At 49.3% G+C, this 24,388-nt stretch overlaps 2 protein-coding genes across 2 annotated transcripts in view; both read right to left on the bottom strand.

Annotated features, from left to right (window-relative positions):
• Positions 1-315: 315 nt before the first annotated feature.
• On the bottom strand, positions 316-2,755 carry LOC131137209 (mpv17-like protein). Its single transcript, XM_058084886.2, has 4 exons — positions 1,839-2,755; positions 837-907; positions 727-756; positions 316-646 (listed from the first exon to the last, which is right to left on the bottom strand). The coding sequence occupies exons 1-4, from the start codon at positions 2,170-2,172 to the stop codon at positions 524-526; spliced, it is 558 nt and encodes a 185-aa protein (XP_057940869.2). The 5' UTR covers positions 2,173-2,755; the 3' UTR covers positions 316-523.
• A 3,516-nt stretch (positions 2,756-6,271) lies between these two features.
• Positions 6,272-24,388, bottom strand: part of myh14 (myosin, heavy chain 14, non-muscle) — a 31,642-nt gene continuing 13,525 nt past the window's right edge. The window contains exons 12-46 of the mRNA XM_078798166.1: positions 24,121-24,335; positions 23,874-24,026; positions 23,619-23,792; positions 23,379-23,552; positions 22,138-22,252; positions 21,866-21,934; positions 20,013-20,218; positions 19,799-19,920; positions 18,900-18,969; positions 18,675-18,835; positions 18,370-18,478; positions 17,941-18,072; positions 17,651-17,857; positions 17,448-17,585; positions 17,259-17,382; positions 16,235-16,406; positions 15,949-16,161; positions 15,456-15,600; positions 15,178-15,384; positions 14,886-14,990; positions 14,662-14,814; positions 14,247-14,495; positions 14,032-14,145; positions 13,850-13,948; positions 13,566-13,778; positions 13,336-13,497; positions 13,089-13,217; positions 12,914-13,002; positions 12,712-12,835; positions 12,427-12,635; positions 11,007-11,115; positions 10,752-10,924; positions 10,506-10,529; positions 8,632-9,197; positions 6,272-8,405 (exon numbers count right to left, since the gene is read on the bottom strand). Coding sequence (XP_078654292.1) covers positions 9,011-9,197; positions 10,506-10,529; positions 10,752-10,924; positions 11,007-11,115; positions 12,427-12,635; positions 12,712-12,835; positions 12,914-13,002; positions 13,089-13,217; positions 13,336-13,497; positions 13,566-13,778; positions 13,850-13,948; positions 14,032-14,145; positions 14,247-14,495; positions 14,662-14,814; positions 14,886-14,990; positions 15,178-15,384; positions 15,456-15,600; positions 15,949-16,161; positions 16,235-16,406; positions 17,259-17,382; positions 17,448-17,585; positions 17,651-17,857; positions 17,941-18,072; positions 18,370-18,478; positions 18,675-18,835; positions 18,900-18,969; positions 19,799-19,920; positions 20,013-20,218; positions 21,866-21,934; positions 22,138-22,252; positions 23,379-23,552; positions 23,619-23,792; positions 23,874-24,026; positions 24,121-24,335 — 5,045 coding nt within the window. The 3' untranslated portion in view covers positions 6,272-8,405; positions 8,632-9,010. The remainder of the gene's footprint in view (positions 8,406-8,631; positions 9,198-10,505; positions 10,530-10,751; positions 10,925-11,006; positions 11,116-12,426; positions 12,636-12,711; positions 12,836-12,913; positions 13,003-13,088; positions 13,218-13,335; positions 13,498-13,565; positions 13,779-13,849; positions 13,949-14,031; positions 14,146-14,246; positions 14,496-14,661; positions 14,815-14,885; positions 14,991-15,177; positions 15,385-15,455; positions 15,601-15,948; positions 16,162-16,234; positions 16,407-17,258; positions 17,383-17,447; positions 17,586-17,650; positions 17,858-17,940; positions 18,073-18,369; positions 18,479-18,674; positions 18,836-18,899; positions 18,970-19,798; positions 19,921-20,012; positions 20,219-21,865; positions 21,935-22,137; positions 22,253-23,378; positions 23,553-23,618; positions 23,793-23,873; positions 24,027-24,120; positions 24,336-24,388) is intronic.

The following is a 24,388-nucleotide window of genomic DNA, read 5'->3' as shown; positions in this document are numbered from 1 at the left end:
GATGAACAATGTAATCTTTGACCCGATATTGGCCAATAGCGTTTTAAAAATCATAGGAAAAGCGGAAGAAAATGAATGAATGAATGAATGAATATTTACATAACATATCAACTTGAAGTAGGTGGATTTTTGTCGTTGTGAATTCTTGTTAAAATGTGTTACAATTATTCTAAGAGAAGAATAGATTAAATGTAACAGTACAACCAGCAGAGGGTGCTGTTGGCAATAGTATGTGCTTTACCCAACCAGAAATGTTTTTTACAGTAAAATAAACGTGTAGACGTGCATTAGAATTAACAAACAAAACATTTCCAGTATAAAAATACATTTATGGCATTGTGTTAATGTCTAGTTTCTGGTAAATATTTGACAAAGGCCACTTCACATCTGCAGGATTCATCTGTCTACAATAACATTTGACATACATAACTAATCACACACTATTAGTGAATGAAAGTAGATGTTACATAAAAGTATTAGCACTGCTGACGTGTCGTATACTGCAGTATAAGACTTGTCCTGTTTATTTCTTCAGTTCGTGGTCCTGCTGCTGTCGAAGGTGGCACAGAAAGATGGTGAAAACCAGAGCGGCGACTCCGAGGAAGATGGTCCGAGCCACAGGAGGGACCAGGGAAAAGTTCACAGCCTAAGACAAAAAAAAGGAAAGAAATGTCACCGCTAGCCATTTAGCAGGCAGGAAGTAGGCAGTCAATGAAGAGATCTCACCTGCACTGTTGACCAGAACACGACACCGGTCTGCAAAGACAAACATGAACGTCCTACCAACACCATACCATCGCTTTAGCATGCAGGGACAACGTTTAAAGTACGCTAACCTTGTAAGATGGCCAGAATTTTTCCCTCCAGTCTTCAAGGATATCATCTTTGCTTTCGAGTAAACTTAAACCTACAAGGACAATCAACACATGACACAGAATATTCTCACATCTTACGCTATTATCAAATAATGTCTCCCAAGTCTTGTTTATGTCTTATATTCTCTTATTATGTCCACCATATTGGATAATTGGAGTGTAAAGGTCACTATAGGGGTGTTATTTTATGTCTAGAGGTCTCTCATCATGTTAAAAAGTGATAATTGAAGTGTAAAGGTGACTATAGGGGTGTTATTTTATGCCTAGAGGGCTCTAATCGTGTTAAAAAGTGATAATTGGAATGTAAAGTTGACTATAGGGGTGTTATTTTATGCTTAGAGGGCTCTAATCATGTCAAAAAGCGACAATTGGAGTGTAAAGGTGACTGCAGGGGTGTTATTTTATGTCTAGAGGGCTCTAATCATGTTAAAAAGCGACAATTGGAGTGTAAAGTTGACTATAGGGGTGTTATTTTATGTCTAGAGGGCTCTAATTATTTTAAAAAGCGATAATTGGAGTGTAAAGTTGACTATAGGGGTGTTATTTTATGCCTATAGGGCTCTAATCGTGTTAAAAAGTGATAATTGGAGTGTAAAGGTGACTATAGGGGTGTTATTTTATGTCTAGAGGGCTCTAATCATGTTAACAAGCGATAATTGGGAGTGTAAAGGTGACTATAGGGGTGTTATTTTCTGTCCAGAGGGCTCTAATCATGTTAAAAAGCGATAATTGGAGTGTAAAGTTGACTATAGGGGTGTTATTTTATGTCTAGAGGGCTCTAATCATGTTAAAAGGGGAATTTGGAAGGTGGTAAGCAGGTTTCCTATGCTCTAAAATATTGTATTCATAAAGAAGGAATCCTACTTCACGGGAATTCACCCATCACTGTCCGGTGTGGAAGCAGTGACCTGCCATAAACGAGGGAATACGCCACTTGATTGACGTCGGCTGAGAAGCACTCACCAATATAGAAGGCGCTGATGGTGAGCGGCCCCGCCACCAGCTGATCCACCCCCACTTTTGCCATCACCGCCTTGACCCCGCCCCCGGGCAGCATCCTCTCCAGCCAGCTGAGCCATCGGTAGTTGAAGTTGGCATGGAAACAGAAGCCCACGGCGGCCACACGAGCCGTCTGTCGCCAGCTGATGCCGGGCGCGGCGTGCGACTCGGGCCCGACCGCCCTTCTCCGGCTCAGCACGCTCTGCTGGAAGATGTCGGCGGAGGCAAAGAGCGCCGTGTAGCCCGCCACGTTGCTGATGTACGGGCGGGCCCGCAGCGCCGCCCACGCCCTGTTCATGGCAGGAAAGCTGGAATGGAAAGGAAATGGAAAAGTGGCTTTTGTCTTGTTTCCCAGTCAGCAAACAGGAAGCGGAAGCAGACAGAAGGAATCCTTGGCTCCTGAAGCCGACCCCACAACTCTGGTCTTTCTGGTTGGTTGTGTTCAGCCAGGAGCTCGAATCTTTCAGGCTCTTCTCACCGGGTCAAAGTTCATCCTCCTCGTGAAAGACACGGCGATAGGATGTTTTATCAGCCTGTTGCAAGAATCCCACAGAGGCCAAGAAAAACAACACAGTCACTTCACAAGAATATGTTGTGTATTGTAGTATTAACAGTATTAGCCACTTAGCTACAGTTAGCTGTTTATAATGTAATACTTAAGCTAATGTATGTTAGCTTAAGTATAAATGACGTAGCAATGAACACCACAAATATTAGTCCTACATTTATTTTATCCACATATTTAGATTCCTTGACCATGGGAACATACGATGGGAGGGTTGGAATGACTTTAAGAATGCTAACAATGCTAACATGTTAGCGTTAGCATGCAGCAGTAAACCGATAGTTGTCCAACAAGCTTGGTTTGAAAAAAAAAAAGTCTAAAAAACTTACCACTTCAACACGGAATGAGAGGAGAATCTTTTTTTGGCACGTCCTCCTCAGCCATGGCTTGTTCGTCTCAGCCATGGCATGTCCACCTCAGCCATGGCACGTCCGCTTTCAGCTGTAGCATGTCTCAGCCATGGCATGTCCGTGTCGGCCATGGCATGTCACAGCCATGATACGTCCACCTCAGCCATGGCTTGTTTGTCTCAGCCATGGCATGTTGGTTTCAGTCATATCATGTCTGTCTCACCCATAGCATGTCTCAACCATGGCATGTCCACCTCAGCCATGGCTTGTTCGTCTCAGCCATGGCATGTCTGTTTTCAGCCGTAGCATGTCTCAGCCATGGCATGTCCGTGTCGGCCATGGCATGTCACAGCCATGATACGTCCACCTCAGCCATGGCTTGTTTGTCTCAGCCATGGCATGTTGGTTTCAGTCATATCATGTCTGTCTCAGCCATAGCATGTCTCAACCATGGCATGTCCGTCTCACCCATAGCATGTCCACCTCAGCCATGGCATGTCCGTTTCAGCCATGGCATGTCCATGTCGGCCATGGCATGTCACAGCCATGATACGTCCACCTCAGCCATAGCATGCCTCAGCTATGGCATGTCCACCTCAGCCATGGCTTGTTTGTCTCAGCCATGCCATGTTGGTTTCAGTCATATCATGTCTGTCTCAGCCATAGCACGTCCTCCTCAGCCATAGCATGTTTCAGCCATGACACATCCGTGTCAGCCATGATGAATTGCGTGTCATCACGTAGAGATCATTGAGCTGCAGTGAGGTTTGGTTGGGTGATTTAGGATTTAGTCGCCTAATTGCTGCGTCCTGCCCCCCCCCTCTAACCCCCCCAGCTGCTGCTGCCATAGATTTGTTCACCAGTGGTCTTGGAAGGCGTTTTGTCGGCGTGTAAAGTCAATTAGAGCCAGTAGCAACGCCTGGACTCTTCCCTGGGGGAATGTGATAATGAGGCGTTTAAGGCCCATCAAGCAAGGCCTCATTAACAGACTCAAACGCCGCCGTTTGCGGCCTTTTGTGCGTCACACAATGACCACGCGAGCCCGCACCTTCGCCCATGCTTCAAAGGGGCGGGTCAGGTAATGGCCCCTCCCACCGCCACTTATTACGGCAAGTGGGATTCCACTCCGGTTGCTGGGAGGGAAGGAGAGGAGGAGGAGGAGGTGCTGTCACTTGACCCTGGTGGATAAAAGGCACCCACAGCAGGAGGACCAGGAGAACCGGAGGAGGACCAGGAGGACCAGGAGGAGGTAGGAAGCTTTAACATCCTAGTATATATCCGAGTATATTTGGTGTACCGTACATTATGTCGTCATATCAATATTTTATTGTATTATTCAGATGTCAGTCATTATCTTAGCTTATATAATAAATCCTATATGTATGTGTACATATACACTATATACTATGTATACACTATATACTATGTATATGTACATATACAGTATAGTACTGCATGATTGAGGGTACACGCCCATGGGATCAATAAAGCGCTATGAATACTGTATACTGAATATCACAGTATTCCAATACCATCCATCTTGCTTATCCGGGGTGGGGTCATGGGGTCACGGGGTCATCAGCTGATGCAGACTTCCTGCTCCTCGGCCGCTTCATCCGGTTCCTCCACCTTCTATTTCCTTTGTCAGCCATGAGGCCGTCCGTCCCCATGACGACGGAGCCCGGTCAGGAGCGTGGGGTGACCTGGGGTCGTGACCTCTACACCTTTGTGACATCGGCAGCGGGTCACATGATGCGGACCCTCCAGAAGCCTCGTAAGAACCGCCCGTCCAAGCGGCGGGTCAACCACCGCCGCTTCCTGCACAACATGATACAGAGGTGCGTTCTGGGAAAGCTCACTCAACGGCAGAGAGCGCCAGGCCGTGTGTGACATTGGCGTGTGCACTATTGCTTCCTAGTCAAAATGTAAGAACTTCCTGTTTGAGTCGTTATCCACATGTGCCGACAGGAAGTTTGCAGACATAGAAGCGGCCAATCACAGACTGGCGTCGTCTCTTTACGTCAAGGAGGCAGCCGCCGCCGCCGCCGCATCGTCGTCCCCCGCCTCACCTGAGAGGTCATGTGACGCCCCGCAGGGACGCTCGGTCTCAGAGTCTCCGAGCGACGCACGGGAAGTCCAAAGTCACGACGTCTCCGCAGGGACAATCACGGCTGCCGAGAAAACAAGCGAGGACGGCGAGGACGCCGCCTCCGTCCAACCGGCGTCCAGCGCGCCCCCGCCCTCGCCGTTGTCCTGTTATGATTTGTTGACAGACTGCACGCATCAGGACCACGCCAACATGGATGACATCACCGAGAGCGAATGGGAGGACTTGTTGGAGCTCTTCGGGGACGTGGACGCCTGCTGGGACGCCACGGGTCTCTGCGGGCAAAGCGGGGAGGGGGAAGTACAAGGTTGCCATGGAAACACCATCAAGCGGACAACCTATGGAGCGCCATTTGTCCCGCTTCCTTCCCTCGCGCCAGAGGACGGCGAGGACGGCGAGGAGGACGGAGGACGCACGCTGGCCAGCTGCCGACACAAGCACCACTTCCTGTCTTCCGGGGGCGTGGCTCAGTCCTTTCTGGCCACGCCTCTCCATGGCGAGCTGTGTCACGTGGCCACGCCGCCGCCCGAGGACCAGCTCATGTTCAACGACATCATGGAGGACAGGAAGTCACCTGACTTTCAGGATGCATTTTAGTCACATTTTACTGTAAATACTTCATAGATAAACTAGCATACGTGTTGAAACTGAGTAAAACGCATATAAAAATACTGCATAACTGATGTACTTTGTATTTTACTCGGCTATAAATGACTATTTGTACTTTTGTTGGATAAAGTAAGAGTAACTATTAAACATAGAAGTACATGTACAGTAAAAAACACAAATGGACAAACTATACCATTAATTGTATATTTGGTGAAGTACTTTCAAAGTATCTTTAACTTATGTAAACACTAAAATGGTTTTATATCGGCATTTCCTGTACTAGTTCAATCAGGGTTCATCCTCATTTGTACTACATTTGATCAACAAACATACGAATGAAGGCACACAGTTAGAAGTATTTGCATGTACTTTGTATGTACTAACAGCTCCACGTTACGTGTTTACATTTACAGTGTTTGGGACACATCATCATTGGGAAAATCTGATTTTGAGATGAAAGTCGGAAATTATCAAGAGAAAAAGGTCACATTTACAGGAACTAAGTAGTACTTCTCAGGAAAACGTAGTACTATGAGATTAGTTGTAAAAAAAAGTAGTAAAAAAGGGGGGGGCTTATACGACAACTTTTTTTCTTGACTTTATCCTTGTAATTGGATGACGTTATTCTTGTACATTTGGATCTAAGCAAGTATGATATCTCGATGATATTTCGATATTTGGAAGTAGAATCGGATTTGTATTTTTCCGAGTGTGTGCAGGAAGAAGACGACACAAAAAGCAGCCGGGTGAAAAGCGACAACATATATTCAAAGTTGACCCCAGATGGATGTTTTATAATACAGCATCGTTAACAATAACAACTCAACCAAAAGCCAAAGAAAAAGACGACGTTTGAGGAGCAGCTTGCTACACAAGAACACAGGCGCTTCCGTTCCATATGGAGCCCATATATATAGGTTCCATATGGGTTCCACATATATAGGTTCCATAGCTTCCATTCCACCAAATGACTTCGATGTTGACATCATCATCATCATCATCATCATCATCAAATATCCCCAACAGTTTTTGTGCAAAGTGCAGCAGCCATGACACAGTAGTATTGTAGTACAAACGCAAAAGTGCTTTGCATCCCGCCAAAATAAAAGATCTGTACAGACAGCAGGTTGGTGGCATTTGAACCTTTTGCTGGGTTAGTCCACTCAATCACGTTAGCTTAGCATTGATGACAACAATGCCGATTCCTTTCAGTGGTACTCTATATTGTAGTGTAGTGTAGTGTACTATGTGGTAGTGTAGTGGTCCAGTGCATCATTTTGGTAAACATACAGGCCTCTTACTGCGTTCGCATACAGAGAGAGAGAGAGAGAGAGAGAGAGAGAGGGCGAGAGAGCTATTTCTATCGAGTATTTCAGGAAGAAAAAACGTATTCTCTCCCAGGGTACTTAAAGGGGAAGTGCACTTTTTTTGGAATTTTGTCAATCCCAAATCATTCCCAATCCGTATGCAAAACATGAACACATATTTCTTTCCCTTTTTTCCCAGTTAATATGAGCTAGCTAGCAACGGACGTCATGGGAAATGCTAAAACAATGTTCAATTTCCATAATGACGCGTATATTAGCCAAGCTACAGCCATGTTGTTATTGTAGCAGCTAGCATCTCGTGCTGGAAGACACAGCCATCCCAAGGAGAGCCGACATGGCGCGTACGTACGGCGTGTACGGTTAGCTAGCTCATGCTAACTCCTCGGTGTGTCCCAATGCCGTGTGTGGTTAGCTAGCTCATGCTAACTCCTCGGTGTGTCCCAATGCTGTGTGTGGTTAGCTAGCTCATGCTAACTCCTCGGTGTGTCCCAATGCCGTGTGTGGTTAGCTAGCTCATGCTAACTCCTCGGTGTGTCCCAATGCCGTGTGTGGTTAGCTAGCTCATGCTAACTCCTCGGTGTGTCCCAATGCCGTGTGTGGTTAGCTAGCTCATGCTAACTCCTAGTGGACCACTTGGGTACGTTTGCTGTTTCACTTCCTGTTCCGCTGTGCTAACCAAGCCAGAAAGAAAAAGATGAGATAGAAATTAAAGAAACTACTTCCTGTTTGCTTGGTTTAGGTACGCCGAGTCCTCATCGTGACCTCTCGTCTTTTTCTAGCTCAAACATTTGTACTACTATTACTACTACTGCTACTAGTACTACTACTAGTACTACTACTACAGTCCCTTCGTCATCCTTTTAATGGCCAAAGATGGCCGTCAATGAGGGAAAAGTGAATAAAGAAAAAGGAGAATGTTGCTGCTGCGGTAGAAAAGTAGAGGCCATGTGGTCGCCATAGAGACCAGGATGTTCCAGACAGAAGTAGAGGAAGTGACCTCGGTTAGGGTTCGGGTTAGGGTGAGGATTAACGCTATGGCTGCCATGGAAACGTGATGGAAAGCCTGATTGTGATTTGGGGAGTTTTTCAGGGGTCCCATCACGTGTTTTCTTTGACGCCTCTTTTTATCTTTTTTATATCTTTAGAATACATGATGTGGGATATGGATCCTTTCAGTATAAAAGTCCTGTCACATGACTTCTGGTGTCTGGAAGCCGAGGAGCACCTGTACTTGTACTCTACGAGGAGCACCTGTACTCTACGAGGAGCACCTGTACCTGTGCTCTACGAGGAGCAGCTGTACTCAACGAGGAGCACCTGTACTCGACGAGGAGCACCTGTACCTGTGCTCTGCGAGGAGCAGCTGTACTCTACGAGGACCACCTGGACCTGTGCTCTACGAGGAGCAGCTGTGCTCTACGAGGAGCAGCTGTGCTCTACGAGGAGCACCTGTACCCTTACAAGGAGTACCTGTGCTCTACGAGGAGCACCTGTACCCTTACGAGGAGCACCTGTACCCTTACGAGGAGCACCTGTGCTCTACGAGGAGCACCTGTGCTCTACGAGGAGCACCTGTGCTCTACGAGGAGCACCTGTGCTCTACGAGGAGCACCTGTGCTCTACGAGGAGCACCTGTGCTCTACGAGGAGCACCTGTGCTCTACGAGGAGCACCTGTGCTCTACGAGGAGCACCTGTGCTCTACGAGGAGCACCTGTGCTCTACGAGGAGCAGCTGTACCTGTGCTCTACGAGGAGCACCTGTGCTCTACGAGGAGCACCTGTGCTCTACGAGGAGCACCTGTACTCTACGAGGAGCAGCTGTACCTGTACTCTACGAGGAGCAGCTGTACCTGTACTCTACGAGGAGCAGCTGTACCTGTACTCTACGGTCATTTTCAGCAACAGGTTAGTTTGACACCCCTTTGATGTCGTTTCATGTTTTTTTCACCTTCCAAATGTAATTAGTGGTCATCCTAGAGCGGGGGTGTCCAAGTGGCGGCCCGGGGGCCATTTTGTAGTAGAAATAAGATGATGTGAGGTGTGTAGCCCTCCATTTAGGTATGTTTTGGGTAGAAAGTGTACGGAGGGGCCGGGTGGCCACCCCCGCCCTAGAGAGCAAGACGGGCGTTATTGCTCATGAAGGAACTTTTAGCTTTATTGGAGTCAGCTAGCGTACATCATTGGTGTGTGTTGTTGTAAGCGGGGGCGCTTTCCGAGCTGAGCTCAGAAGACGGGGTCGGCGTCCGTGGCGGCCCCGGCGAGGGCGTCAGGGAGGCGGGCAACTCCTCCGAGTCCGAGTTGTCTAAGGAGTAGTCGTCCACCATGGGCCGGCGTCCCCGCATGGCCAGGGGCAAGGGGGCGCGCCTGGACAAGCAGCAGCAGCGGTAGGACAGCGTTACGGGCTTGCTAGCGCCAAGACTCCACGGTACATGACATCACATACACACGGGCGTCAATCACAGCGGGGTGGCGGAATGGGGGCGTAATGGGGGGTCATGGCGACATCAAAACAGGACGAATGAAAAGACGCGACTGGTGGAACCTCTCAAGCGCCCCATAATCCCCCATAATCCCAGGAGTGGAGCAACCACTCCTTTTTTTTTTGTTTTTATTTTATTTGGGCAAATATATGAAACATTTCTTACATCAATCAAAATATAATTTTCCATTATTTACATTTGTATTCAATCTGATCACAAGCCCAAAAGGAGTAGGCTGAAGCAAAAGCTTGTACATTTTTGAAATTTAAATTTTTAATTCAATTTTTTTTTTTTTTACTTTTTGCAAGATATAATCATATTCATGCCACAGTTTTGTTTTCCCCTGTTATTATTATCATTGTAATATTATTGTTATCATCATTATTGTTAATCTTTATCATTATTACCATTATTATTGTTATTATTATCACCATTATTATAATCATCATTAATATTACCATTTTCATCATTATAGTTGTAACAATTTTTGGATTTTTTTTTTATTTTAATTTTATTTTTTTAAATTATTTAATTTAATTTAAGCCCCACCTTGAGTTTTTTAGACGTGCTTTTTAGTTTTCCTTTCCTTTCTATGCCGCTTGTCCTCATTAGGGGCGGGGCGGGGTGGGGCGGGGCAGGGCGGGGCCGTGTATGCCGGAGCCTATCCCAGCTGAGCGGCGGGCGGGTAGACTCTCCGCCCAGCGACAACCCAACCAATGAAATATTCTTATCTGCTTTTCACCCACCCCCAAGTGTAAAAAGAAGCGATGCACTTTTAATCTGAAGGGACTCCTGACTCTTCCGGCTAATGCTTATTAACGCTTATTAACGCTTATTAACGCTTATTAACGCTTATTAACGCTTATAAACGCTTATTAACACTTATTAACACTTATTAACACTTATAAACGCTTATAAAAGCTTATAAGACTAAATTGTTACTTGCCACCTTCGGAGTGTAAAAAGTACAAAAACGAGTCTTGTCGGGCAAAAATATCGGGACGGGGCTGGAGACCCCCCCGGCACGGCTAGCTAGCATTGCAGCTAGCTAGCCTTTTGCGTGATTGTTATTATTGCGGTTTGTTGTTATTTTTATGAAGCTGCTGGCGTTGGGCCCAGGAGGTTCCACTCCCAACTGAATCCCCCCCCCCCCCCACAGACATAGACAGAGAACAAAAAAACAATGACCTACTGCTCTGGTCTCCATTCAGGGACGCTGAGTGTGGCGGTGAGGAGGACGGATGGACGGATGGACAGATGGACAGGTGGACAGGTGGACAGATGGACAGGTGGACAGGTGGACAGATGGAGTGTTAGGCGGACACAAAGGATGCAAACCCAAAAGAAGGCAAAAGAAGGGAAGTCAACTGAATGTTTGCTGCATGCGGGAGACGGGCGGGCGAGGGGGCGGGTGGACGCCCGGACGCCCGGGCGTTACCTGAGCTGGTTGCGGAGGCTGCTGATCTCCCGCATCCTGCTCTGGCTGTTCTCCGTCAGCTCCTCCAGCTCCCTCTGCAGCTTCCGCTTCTGAGCGTTGGAGCGAGAGTTCTCCTCCTCCACCTCCTCCAGCTGCCGCTTCAGCTGCCTCAGGCGCACCATGGCCTTGTCCAGCTGCCAGGAGACGCACAGGAGACGCGCTACATTCTCTTTCACCGCCTGGCGGCCATCACTGCGTGGGGATCCAAGCGTGTACCTGCTCTCGGTACTGGTCGGCGTGCCGCCTCTCGTCTTCTGCCTGCATCACCACTTCCTTCAGCTTCTTCTCCGTCTTCCTCAGCAGCTTGTTGGCAATGCCGCGCTCCCTGGCAGGCAAAAAGCAGGGCTTCTTAACACGGTTGGAAATGCCTAACGTGTCTTTCTCTGATTACATCTACTAGATTGGTAATAGGGATGTGAAGATGAATATAGGGGTGCTATTCATGTCAAGGGGTCTCTAATCATGTTGAAAACATATTTAGATTTAGTTGTAAATGGCTGTGCTATGCTTAATGTCTGGTTTTGTCTGATTATGTTTACTATATCAGCTTATAGGTCTGTCAACGGGACTATAGGGGTGCTGTTTGAGGTCTAGAGGGCTCTAACCATGTTAAAAGGCATATTTACAAGGTTATAAATGGGTATGCTACGCTTAATATGTCTGGTTTTCTCTTATTATGTTTACTATATTGGCTTATGGGACTATTGAGATGACTATAGGGGTGCTATTTGAGGTCTAGAGGGCTCTAATCATGTTAAAAGGCATATTTACAAGGTTATAAATGGGTATGCTACGCTTAATATGTCTGGTTTTCTCTTATTATGTTTACTATATTGGCTTATGGGACTATTGAGATGACTATAGGGGTGCTGTTTGAGGTCTAGAGGGCTCTAACCATGTTAAAAGGCATATTTACAAGGTTATAAATGGGTATGCTACGCTTAATATGTCTGGTTTTCTCTTATTATGTTTACTATATTGGCTTATGGGACTATTGAGATGACTATAGGGGTGCTATTTGAGGTCTAGAGGGCTCTAATCATGTTAAAAGGCATATTTACAAGGTTATAAATGGGTATGCTACGCTTAATATGTCTGGTTTTCTCTTATGTTTACTATATTGGCTTATGGGACTATTGAGATGACTATAGGGGTGCTATTTGAGGTCTAGAGGGCTCTAATCATGTTAAAAGGCATATTTACAAGGTTATAAATGGGTATGCTACGCTTAATATGTCTGGTTTTCTCTTATTGTGTTTACTATATTGGCTTATGGGACTATTGAGATGACTATAGGGGTGCTGTTTGAGGTCTAGAGGGCTCTAATCATGTTAAAAGGCATATTTACAAGGTTGTAAATGGCTATACTATGCTTAATATGTCTGGTTTTCTCTGATTATGTCTACTGGATTGGTAATAGGAATGTGAAGATGAGTATAGGGGTTCTATTTGAGGTCTAGAGGGCTCTAATCATGTTAAAATATTTCAAGAATGTATTCTTTCATCGAGCTTTCTGTGCGGGTTATTGTGCGTAGCTGCTCTATAGGAGACCACAACAAAGGGTGGAGAAAGACCAAAGAGCCAAGTACCACAGGTACTAGATGTTGCGTTTTAAAGTATTTGTGGTTTTCCTCACTGTCTTTCTTGTTCCAGCTGCTCCTCCATGGATTCTATCTTGGCCTCCAGGGCGGCGACGCTGAGCCGGTGTTTGCCCCTCACGGTTCCCTCCAGCTCCTCCAGCCGGGTCTTCATCTCCTTGTTCTGCCTCTCCAGCTGCTCCCGCCCCGCCTCCGCCTTCTGGAACAGGGTCTTCTCGCCCTGCAGCTGCACCGTCATCGTCTCCACCTGAACAAGACAGGATGCTGGGCTTAGATAAGAAGATGGCCGACCCCTCTGCGTGCGTACGTGTGAGCGAGCGGACCTGTAGCGCCAGCTTTCTGTGCCTCTCCGTCAGAAGCTCCGAGTTGGTCTGCTCCTCCTCCAGCTCCTCCTCCAGCTGGCCGACTCGCATCTCTAGCCTTCGCTTCTCTTCAAAGAGCGCCGTCCTGCACCATCACATGGCGTTAAAACCCACCAGCGCATCCAACGCCATCGCGGCGGGACTCTCGTGCAGCGATACAGACTTTCCAGAACTGTTGTTGACCATCTCGTCCGCCATTTCGTCTCGCTCCTGCTGAGCTTGTCTCCTCTGGCGGTCGGATACCGACAGCTCCTGTTCAGAGATTTAGCACGGATGTGAGAGGCGCAACCCGACGCTGGCGGCGCAGCTCAAAGAGGATTATCTACGGAGACACGTGCCTCGGTCAGCTGCAGGACTTCGGCCTCCAGGGTTTGGATTTTCTTGTCGTTGTCTTTGGACTGCGAGATGACCTCGTCGCGACTCAGCTTGGTCTCGTCCAGCTCCCGGAGCACGTCCTTCAGTTGACCCTGTCACGTGACCACAGAGCAGGAAGCAGGCGGCCAAACGTTAGCTGTTGTACGCCAACCATGATCTGGAGTGCATGAGAAAGAACGTTCGGGTTGATGTTTGTGTGCCATGTGGGACCTGCAGCCTCCGCAGATGTTTGACAGCCTCCTCCTTGCTGCGGCTGGACGTCTCCATCTGAGCCTCGGAATCCTGCAGCTCCGCTTCCAGCTGCTTCTTGGACAGGACGGCCTGGGAACGCTGCGTCCGCTCCTCCTCCAGCTGGATCTCCAGTTCCCTCACCTGGCGGCACACAAGGAGCGAGTCACACCAGGAGACGCGGTCCAAGCGCTTCAGTTTCCGGGCTCCACCTGCTTGCTGAGGGCCCTTCTCTTCTCCTCGCCCTTCTCCTCGCTGCTGCTCAGCTCCCTCTCGAACTGAGCCTTGAGGGCTTGCAGCGTGACCTCCAGCCTCAGCCTGGAGTTCTCCGTCTCGGCCAGCTCCTCTTCCAGGTCCTGCGTCTGAGTGCGCAGGCTCTCGGCTTCCGTCTCCAGAGTCCGACGCATGCGTTCCAGCTCGTGGACCTGAATGTGGGAGACGACGGTGAGTCGGCGAGGGACCGGCGAGGACACAAAGAGAACTCGAGGAGTCCTACGTTCTTGCCCACGTCGTCCTGCTGGTTGACCAGCTGCTCCATTTCCACACGAAGCTGCTTGTTGGACCTCTCCAGCTCCTCCCTCTGGTCCTGGGCCTCCTACACGCACACACACGGACACGGCATGTTACATCCCAGCCTGGGAATTCCCATCATGTTTCCTGGGAATGAGGAGAAGGTACCTGCAAGGCTCTGGTCAAGGCCAGACATCGCGTCTCCTTCTCTCGACTGTCAGCTTCTGCTCTGTCTCTCTCGTCGGCCAGACGGGTGCTCACCGACTTCTCCTCGGCCAGACACTGAGGAGGAGGGTGGGTGGGTGGGGGGGGGGACAGTTTGCATTCAGGCACACAAAAGAACGCGGGGGCCAAAAGGGGCGCCGCAGCCGGCGCCATCCAACCTGGTCAAACTTCTTCTGCCTCTTCTCCAGAGCTGTGCAGTTCTGCCTCTCCTTCTGCAGGGCCAGGGTCATGTCCTCGATCTCCTCCCTCAGACGCTCCCTCTGCCGCTCCACGCGCTCCTTCTCCTCCTCGCGCTGCCGCTCCTTCTGCACCGCGCTGTCCAGCTCCCGCTGCAGCTTCCTGCGCGCCTCCTCGCCCGCCTCCACCGCCGTGTTCACCTCCTCCGACTGGCGCCGCGTCTCGGCCAGCTGTGGCGTTAGAGGACGTCAGGATCATGAACACACCAGTCAGGGAGTGGACACGACATCTGCTATCATGACCAAGTCGTGGTCAACCAGGTCTCATACGAAAAGCCTCCTCTGATCCAAAAGTACCCCAAACTACTGCGATGGAAGTACAGTAGGACCAAGGTACCTGCTGGGTGAAAGTCTGGATCTGCCGGGTCAACTCCCTGGCCTTCTCCTCCTCCTCCTCCAGTCTCTCCATCAGGCCGCTCCGGTCGTCCTCCAGGCCTCGCACCCTGGATGCCAGAGACAACTTCTGGCGGGTCTCCTCCTGCAGCAGCTCCTGGGGGGCGGGCGCGAGGTTTCGGTCACAAGAAAGGGGGGCATCGTGAGTCACGGGGGTGCGCGTGTTACCTGGGCGTCGTGAAGCTGGCTCTCCAGGCCGTTGACTTCTTTGGACAGGCGGAGGGCTTTGCTGTCAAAGGAGGACAAACTGCTGGAGAGGTTCTCCACCTCGCTCTGGAAGAGCACAAAGGGACACCAAGGAAATCGGACAGCTCGCTAAAACACGTTAAAAACCACATGTACAGTTCTACTCCCACCCTGTGTGGAAGTGGTACGTTAGGAGGTCACTGGGGAAGAATCAAGGTTGCAGACCTCCTGCGTAAAGTCTGGGCTTGGTCCTGCTTCCATCCAAAGCTCCTACCTGAAGTTTGTGCATTCGCTCCTCCCGTTCCTCCTTCTCTCGGTCTGCCTGAGCCAGGCGGGCCATGAGCTCCTGCAGCTGACCTTCGGCCCTCTTGCGACCCCTGTCGCTCTCCGTGCGGCCGGCTTGGAGGTTCTTCAGCTCCGTGCTCAGATTCTGCCTCTCCTCCTCCAGCACCATCTTGGCCTTTTCCAAGGACTGGCGCGCCTGGACCGGAGGAGACCAAAAATCAGCATGTGCTCCCCCACCCGGGTCCTCCTCCTCCTCCTCCTCCTCACCCTCTTGCTGTTGTCCAGCTGCTCCTGGAGGTTGTCTATGGCGCTGCTGTGCTTGACCCGGAGCTCCGACAGCTGCACCTCGTGGCGCCGCGTCTCATCTTCCACGCAACGCTGGAGCTCGCCTAACTCCGCCTCCCGCCGAGACCTGCACGGACCACAGAAATGCTGACGTCCTTTCTTCCTTCGCTTGATTGACAACCGGCGGGGGCCACGAGACTGATGCTATGATAACCTTCTAATCATCATTTAGATATTATCGAGTATGTGGCGAGTGTGCTGTCCACTCGTCCACCGTGCGGTGCAGGATGAACATTCCAGTATCCGGTCTGCACCAACTAGAAGGTAAAGTAGGACAGTGGAACCGGCTAGAGAAGGCTGACTCACGCCGACGGTGGTGATTCAGGATTGAAACTGGTTCCGCAGTGCAGGCGTGTTTACACTGTCACTGCCTGCACACGTGTGAATACTCCAGGATGCGTCCCTCCCCGCCTACCTGAGCTCCTGCTGAGCCGCGGTGGTGTCGAGCGTGTCCTCCAGCTCCGTCCTCAAGGCCTCCAGCTCCTCGCCCATGTCCCGCTTCTGTTTCTCCGCCCTCTCTCTCATCCCTCGCTCGTTCTCCACTTCCTCCTTCAGCTCCGACACCTGAGACATGGCCTCCCTCAGCGCCCGCTGAGCCTCCGCGCGCCGCGAGCCCTCCTCCTCCAGCCTGTCGGCAGAGAACCACGTGCCGTCGAGCCAATGACAACCCTTCGAGGAGCGACGGCTTTACTGCGCCTCACCGGCCCTGCAGGGTGGAGATCTCCTTCTCCTTCTGGGATAGACTCCCTCTCAGCTCGCCCGACATCATGCCCAGGTCTGACAGCTGCTCTTGAGCCTCCATGGCCTCCGTCTCCATCTTCCTCTTCCACTTCTCCTGCTCCAGCCGGCCCTGCTCCTCACGCTTCAGGCGATCTGAACATATGTGCAAACACGCACACACACGCACGTCACGTTATGTCAACAAAGATTTACATACTTTCATACAAAAACCAGCTCGCCTGCACAACTGCATGCAAAAACGCTTATGTTGCCGAGGTTATGTCGACAACCGCTTATGTTGCCGAAGTTATGTCGACAACCGCTTATGTTGCCGAAGTTATGTCGACAGCCGCTTATGTTGCCGAGGTTATGTCGACAGCCGCTTATGTTGCCGAGGTTATGTCGACAGCCGCTTATGTTGCCGAGGTTATGTCGACAACCGCTTATGTTGCCGAGGTTATGTCGACAACCGCTTATGTTGCTGAGGTTATGTCGACAGCCGCTTATGTTGCTGAGGCTGTCAACAACCGCTTATGTTGCTGAGGTTATGTCGACAACCGCTTATGTTGCTGAGGTTATGTCGACAACCGCTGTTGTTGCTGAGGTTATGTTGACAGCCACTTATGTTGCTGAGGCTGTCAACAGCCACTTATGTTGCTGAGGCTGTCAACAACCGCTTATGTTGCTGAGGCTGTCAACAACCGCTTATGTTGCTGAGGCTGTCAACAACCGCTTATGTTGCTGAGGCTGTCAACAACCGCTTATGTTGCTGAGGCTGTCAACAACCGCTTATGTTGCTGAGGCTGTCAACAACCGCTTATGTTGCTGAGGCTGTCAACAACCGCTTATGTTGCTGAGGTTATGTCGACAACCGCTTATGTCAACAACTACTTATGTTGCTGAGGTTATGTCGACAACCGCTGTTGTTACTGAGGTTGTCAACAACCGCTTATGTTGCTGATAACCGGTTATTTGTTTATTTATTACAATGTCTTTTCTTTTAACCTTCAAGGTCAGCGATGACGGCCTCCTGTTTGTTCTTCAGTTTGTTCAGACTTTTGCTTTTCTCCTCTTCCTCCGTCAGGTGGTCCGTCACCTCGCTCAGACGCTCCTCCAGCTGCTTCTTCTCCTGCTCAGGAGGACAGTGGAGAAGTTGAGGAAAAGGTTCAAGTTCTTCCACCAGACACCACCAACCTTGTTGAGGCGATCTCTCTGCTCCACGGCGGTCAGATGGTCATTCTCCAGACTCTTCACTTTGGTCTCCAGGGTGACCTTCTCCAGCAGGAGGCGCTGCCTGGCACTTTCCTCCTCCTCCAGCTGCTCCTCCAGGTCCTGGGGGGTAGGAGACGGGATGAGAACGTGAGGCTCCTCTCTCGGCTTGAAAGGTATCTTCAAACCTGAATATTCTGCTGCATCTTCTTCTTCTCGTTGGTCAGCTGTGCTCCTCTCTCTTCCTCCTCCTCTAAGCGGCTCTCCAGCTCGGTGAGCACGTCCTCCAGCTCTTGTTTGCGGCTGGCCAGTCTGGACCTCATCTCCTCCGCCTCCGCAAACAGCTCTGCCTCTGCCTGCAGCTGGTCGGCCAGCACCGCCTTCTCCTCCATCAGCTGGAAGGAGGAGGAGGAGGAGCAGGAGGAGGACGGTCAGCGAATGAAGAGAGGGCAAGAAAAAAATGTAGACGTTTGCTCACCTGAGTGTGCTTCTTGTCCAGTTCGGTGAAGTCCTGCTCCACTCGGGAGAGTTTTTCCTTCGCCTTCAGCAGCTCCGTTTCCCGGACCTGAATCTCCTCGTCCTGCCGCGTCACCTGGAGGAGCGGCTTCACCTGCGAGGCACACGACAGCCCCATCAGGCCGGGCTGGAGTCCGAGCTCATCAAGCCAACTATTGCACTCAGTGCTACTGGGGGAAGTGCAGCATTCCACAATAAGAGCGTGGAACAGGAAGTGTGTAACATGACGATGTCTGGATCAACTCTCCACTGTGTGAGGTGAAACCAGGGTGGTCCTCCATTTTTTTACCAACTATGCAGGTGGTCCTCCATTTATGACCAAGTTCCGCTCTTGTCTAAGGTGCTCATATCGCACGTAGACCTCCTATATTGTTGTTGAGGACCAGACTACCTTTGTGAAAAGCCTCCACCACTGCCAGTTCCTGAGTTTGAGGTAGGCGGCACAGTTCCTCTGCATCACCCGAAGAGCGCTCAGCTGCTGCTGCTTCTTCATGAAGGCTCTGAGAGGAACAGAAAATGACACATCAACACATGAAAAGAGATCTCATCCATCCATCTTCCATTTATCCCAGGCGGGGTGACAGGGACCTAAGCAGGGAGACCCAAATCCTTCCAGAGCCCCCGGAAGTAGACGGCACCGGGTGTCGGCTACCAATCAAAGAAAACTGTGCGGCCCCCCCCCCACTTGGGTCTTACTTGCGTGCCAGGTAGCCTCTGGCCGCGCTTTGGAAGCGTATGATGGTGTCGGTGATCTTCAAGTCTCTCTCCTCCTCCAGGTGAGCCAGGACGCCGGCTCTGAAGAAGACTTTACTCTGCCCCACCCGGAAGAGGTTGGGATCCAGCTCCAACGCTTTGATCTACGCCGCAGAAAGGAGGCGGGCTTTAACCATCAGCACTGGCAACCAAACGCGAGGAACTCACCATCAGCTCTGACGCCTGCTTGCCGTCCATGAAGGTGCGAGGAATAGCGTTGGGAGTCAGAATCTCGTATCTGTGGGACACATTGGAGTTAGTGTGTGACTGGGCAATACCATGTGTACGTGACGGGGCCTGCTTACTGGGCAATACCATGTGTACGTGACGGGGCCTGCTTACTGGGCAATACCATGTGTACGTGACGGGGCCTGCTTACTGGGCAATACCATGTGTACGTGACGGGGCCTGCTTACTGGGCAATACCATGTGTACGTGACGGGGCCTGCTTACTGGGCAACACCATGTGTACGTGACGGGGCCTGCTTACTGGGCAATACCATGTGTACGTGACGGGGCCTGCTTACTGGGCAATACCATGTGTACGTGACGGGGCCTGCTTGCCAACAAAAAGCAGTTTTACTTTATTTTGGTTGAATTTTATTTTACAGTGTTTACCTTTTACCTTCAAAAGCATGAGTAGTTTTACTTTATTTCGGTTTTATTTTATCAGTGCTTGCCTTCAAAAGCATGAGTAGTTTTACTTTATTTTGGTTGGATTTCATCAGTGTTTGCCTTCCAAAGCATGTGTAGTTTTACTTTATTTTGGTTTTATTTAATCAGTGCTTGCCTTCAAAAGCATGAGTAGTTTTACTTTATTTTGGTTGGATTTTATTACACAGTGTTTGCTCTCAAAAGGGTGAGCAGTTTTACTGTATTTTGGTTGTATTTTATTTCATTATACGGCGTATAAGGGTGAGTAGTTTTACTTCATTTTGCTTTATTATTATTTATCATTTGCCTTCAAAATATTTGGTTTTATTATACGGTGTTGAACTTCTCATCTCCTCTACATGTATTCTGGAAGGTTCTTTTGGAATTTGGAGGTTCCACATGGTCACGCTCACCTCTGTCTAAACTCCTGGAATGGGATGCGGTTTGGGAAGCCTTGTCGGCAGATGCGGATCCCTTCCAGGACCCCATTACACCTCAGCTGGTCCAACACCAGGTGCGGGTCTAGCTTGCCGGCCTAAAGGAGACAGAATAAAAGTTTCTTTTTCTGAGCAAACAAGACCTTGGTGTTCCCCTTTGCTTTCTATCCGATACTTCCTGGCGTCTCACCTTCTTCTCGTGGTTGGGAATGATGCAGCGAAGGAAGTTGGGGTTGGTGTTCTTCAGCGTGGTCATGAGCTTGGCGAGGGACTCTTTGTAGAGCTGGCCGACCGTCCTGAACATTCCCTTCTTCGTTTTCAGCCCCGATCCTCCGAACGAGACCTGTCCGCTGTTCTCCCCCGTGGCCACCTGGTCCAGACAGATGATGCGGTCCACTGAGGGAGAGGCGAGACAACGCAATCAAGACTTGAACGCCAGCAAGGCTGCGGATCGAGCGGAGATGCAGAAATATTGCCTTGCAGCCAATATTGTAGTTTATTTTCTAGTTGGGTCATTAGTTCAATAATTAGTAAGTCAATATTTGCATCTCTGGAGCGCATTCGGGATCACATTCCTGCCTTCACGTGGTTGGATGGCTTGGAGCGCCATCCATCCAAATCTGGTGAAGCTGTGATCCCGAATGCCTTGGAATTGCTGGCGAGCATGCGTCTACTGAAACACAGGCACAGTACTACTCAGTACTACTACTAAAAGCGGCAAGCAGAGCTGCACTGGTACGTGACGTAATGACACTACTGCACTATTACGGTACATTCAATGATGATATGACTCCACTACTACATGACGTAATGACACTACTGCACTATTACGGTACATTCAATAATGATACAACTCCACTACTACATGACGTAATGACACTACTGCACTATTACGGTACATTAAATGATGATACGACTCCACTACTACATGACGTAATGACACTACTGCACTATTACGGTACATTAAATAATGATACGACTCCACTACTACATGACGTAATGACACTACTTCACTATTACGGTACATTCAATAATGACACAACTCCACTACTACATGACGTAATGACACTACTGCACTATTACGGTACATTAAATGATGACATGATTCCACTACTACATGACGTAATGACACTACTGTACTATTATACTAAAGAAAGACCACAATGAGAATGGCACATTTGCTTCACTACTGCACTATGACATGAAATAATCATAATAATACTATGAGATGGGTACAATTGCTTGTCACTACTGCACTATGACATGAAATAATCATAATAATACTATGAGATGGGTACAATTGCTTGTCACTACTGCACTATGACATGAAATAATCATAATAATACTATGAGATGGGTACAATTGCTTGTCACTACTGCACTAAAACATGAAATAATCATAATAATACTATGAGATGGGTACAATTGCTTGTCACTACTGCACTATGACATGAAATAATCATAATAATACTATGAGATGGGTACAATTGCTTGTCACTACTGCACTATGACATGAAATAATCATAATAATACTATGAGATGGGTACATTTGCTTCACTACTGCACTATGACATGAAATAATCATAATAATACTATGAGATGGGTACATTTGCTTCACTACTGCACTATGACATGAAATAATCATAATAATACTATGAGATGGGTACATTTGCTTGTCACTACTGCACTATGACATGAAATAATCATAATAATACTATGAGATGGGTACAATTGCTTGTCACTACTGCACTATGACATGAAATAATCATAATAATACTATGAGATGGGTACAATTGCTTGTCACTACTGCACTATGACATGAAATAATCATAATAATACTATGAGATGGGTACAATTGCTTGTCACTACTGCACTATGACATGAAATAAAAACAGCAATGAGAGCAGCACCATTCCTTGACGGTACTCCATTATTACTACTGGGAGTACTGCAAAGACAGCAGTAACGTACAAAGGGGGTGGGGTGGGGGGGGGGGGGTATGCATGCAGGCCACGTGTACACACGGAGGTGTATAGGAACCTACTGTCCGAGCCATTTGCCTGCACCGTGGTGTAGGAGTCAAAGAAGTAGACACGAGGTAGAGTTTGAATATCTGATGCAGGATGAAGGTAAAGGGGGGGGGGGGGGTCCAAAGCAGGAGTGGAGGAATGCAACACGGTAGAGAAAATGAAGGGAGAGAGACAGAATATGTGTATGATAAAAAACAGAGAGAAGGGAGAGAAAGTAGTGGGTCAGTCATTCCATCGGCAGCCATGAGATGATCATGTGACGCTGATATCCTTTGCCTGGTCTTACCTTCCTTCCACAGCTCCGACACAAAGTGATCAGATGACTGATGGAGAAGAGACGCCACGTTGTCGTTCAGAGGGTCCATGTTCTTCACCAACCAGTCGTTGGCCTTGTAGTCAACCTGGCGGCAAACCACGGGACAGGTGAGACCTTGTGTCAGCCTACCGTATGACCTTGCCAGCATAGCGTCCTATCGTACCCTATGACTGATCTACCACATGACATTACTGCTCTACCAATTGGCATTACTGCTCTACCCATTGGTATTACTGTACTACCACATGACATAATGACATGACTGCTCTACCACATTACATAATGACAATACTGCGCTACCAATTGGCATGACTGCTCTACCACATGACGTGATGACATGACTGCTCTACCACATGACGCGATGACATGACTGCTCTACCACATGACGCGATGACATGACTGCTCTACCACATGACGCGATGACATGACTGCTCTACCACATGACGCGATGACATGACTGCTCTACCACATGACGTGATGACATGACTGCTCTACCACATGACGCGATGACATGACTGCTCTACCACATGACGCGATGACATGACTGCTCTACCACATGACGCGATGACATGACTGCTCTACCACATGACGCGATGACATGACTGCTCTACCACATGACGTAATGACATGACTGCTCTACCACATGACGCGATGACATGACTGCTCTACCACATGACACGATGACATGACTGCTCTACCACATGACGCAATGACATGACTGCTCTACCACATGACGCAATGACATGACTGCTCTACCACATGACGCAATGACATGACTGCTCTACCACATGACGCAATGACATGACTGCTCTACCACATGACGCAATGACATGACTGCTCTACCACATGACGTAATGACATGACTGCTCTACCACATGACATATTGACATGACTGCTCTACCACATGACGCAATGACATGACTGCTCTACCACATGACGCAATGACATGACTGCTCTACCACATGATGCAATGACATGACTGCTCTACCACATGACATATTGACATGACTGCTCTACCACATGACGTATTGACATGACTGCTCTACCACATGACGTGATGACATGACTGCTCTACCACATGACGCGATGACATTACTGCAGTACCACATGACGCAATGACATTACTGCTCTACCACATGACATTGCTGCTCTACCAATCGTAAGAAACACTGCCTCACACCAGTGCGTCACAAAGCTGCCACATCCACTACCTTGCCAGCGTAGTGGATGATGGAGAAGTCGGCTTCACCGCGAGGCTGCTTTGACTTGAAGAATTTGGGATGGCTGCCTTGCTCGCCGGTCAGCTTGTCTACGAAGGAGCGGTCGGTAGCCCGGGGGAACCAGCACTCCTCATCCAGCAGGGCCAGAACACCAGGCGGGTGGGTCTAGAACAGACCGCAATGAGCGTGTGCATCCAAGACGCGCTTCCTTCCTTTTCCGGCTGGACGTACCGGCCTTTCAATGAGGTCGATGCAGGGCTGCAGGTCCAGGCCGAAGTCTATGAAGTTCCACTCGATGCCCTCGCGCTGGTATTCCTCCTGCTCCAGGATGAACATGGTGTGGTTGAAGAGCTGCTGCAACTTCTCGTTGGTGTAGTTGATGCACAGCTGCTCGAAGGAGTTCAGCTGAGGAGGAGAAGAACGGGTGGGACCACACATGAGATAGAGGTAAGACATAAAGAGCCTGTCAGGTGACAAACACCCCACCTGGAAGATCTCAAACCCAGCGATGTCCAGGATGCCGATGAAGGAGGCTCCCTGCCGTTGCCTTCGGTCCAGAGCTCTGTTGATCCTGTGCACCAGCCACCGGAACAGGCGCTCGTACGTGGCCTTGGCCAAGGCCTGCACAGCAAAGTCCGCCTATCGGAAGACACGCATCAGCTGGATGCTTTGGTCCACGTCGCCATATTCCCAAATTCCCAAATGGCTCCCATCTTTCCCTCGTGGCAGCTACCTGTTCTTTGGTCTGGGCCTTCTGCACATACTCCCGACCCACTTTGATCCTGGGCGTGAGGATGGCTCGGGTGAACTCCAGCACGTTGATACCCAGCAGATGGCAGAGCTTCTGGGCCGCCGTGTTGTCAGGCATCGACGCCTGGTCGTGGTTCTTCTCCTGCGTGAAGGAAATGTTCCCGAACTGGAGCACGGCAGAGATGACCTTCAGCATGGCTGGCCGAGACCAAGACTCAATCAGGGGAGGTCACCAAAATCCACCGTGTGCA

This window comes from Doryrhamphus excisus, linkage group LG17 (genome assembly GCF_037039965.1).
Source record: "Doryrhamphus excisus strain RoL-2023G ecotype Guam linkage group LG17, RoL_Dexc_Guam_v1.1, whole genome shotgun sequence".
NCBI classification, from domain to species: domain Eukaryota; kingdom Metazoa; phylum Chordata; class Actinopteri; order Syngnathiformes; family Syngnathidae; genus Doryrhamphus; species Doryrhamphus excisus.
This window is presented reverse-complemented; position numbering and strand designations above follow the sequence as displayed.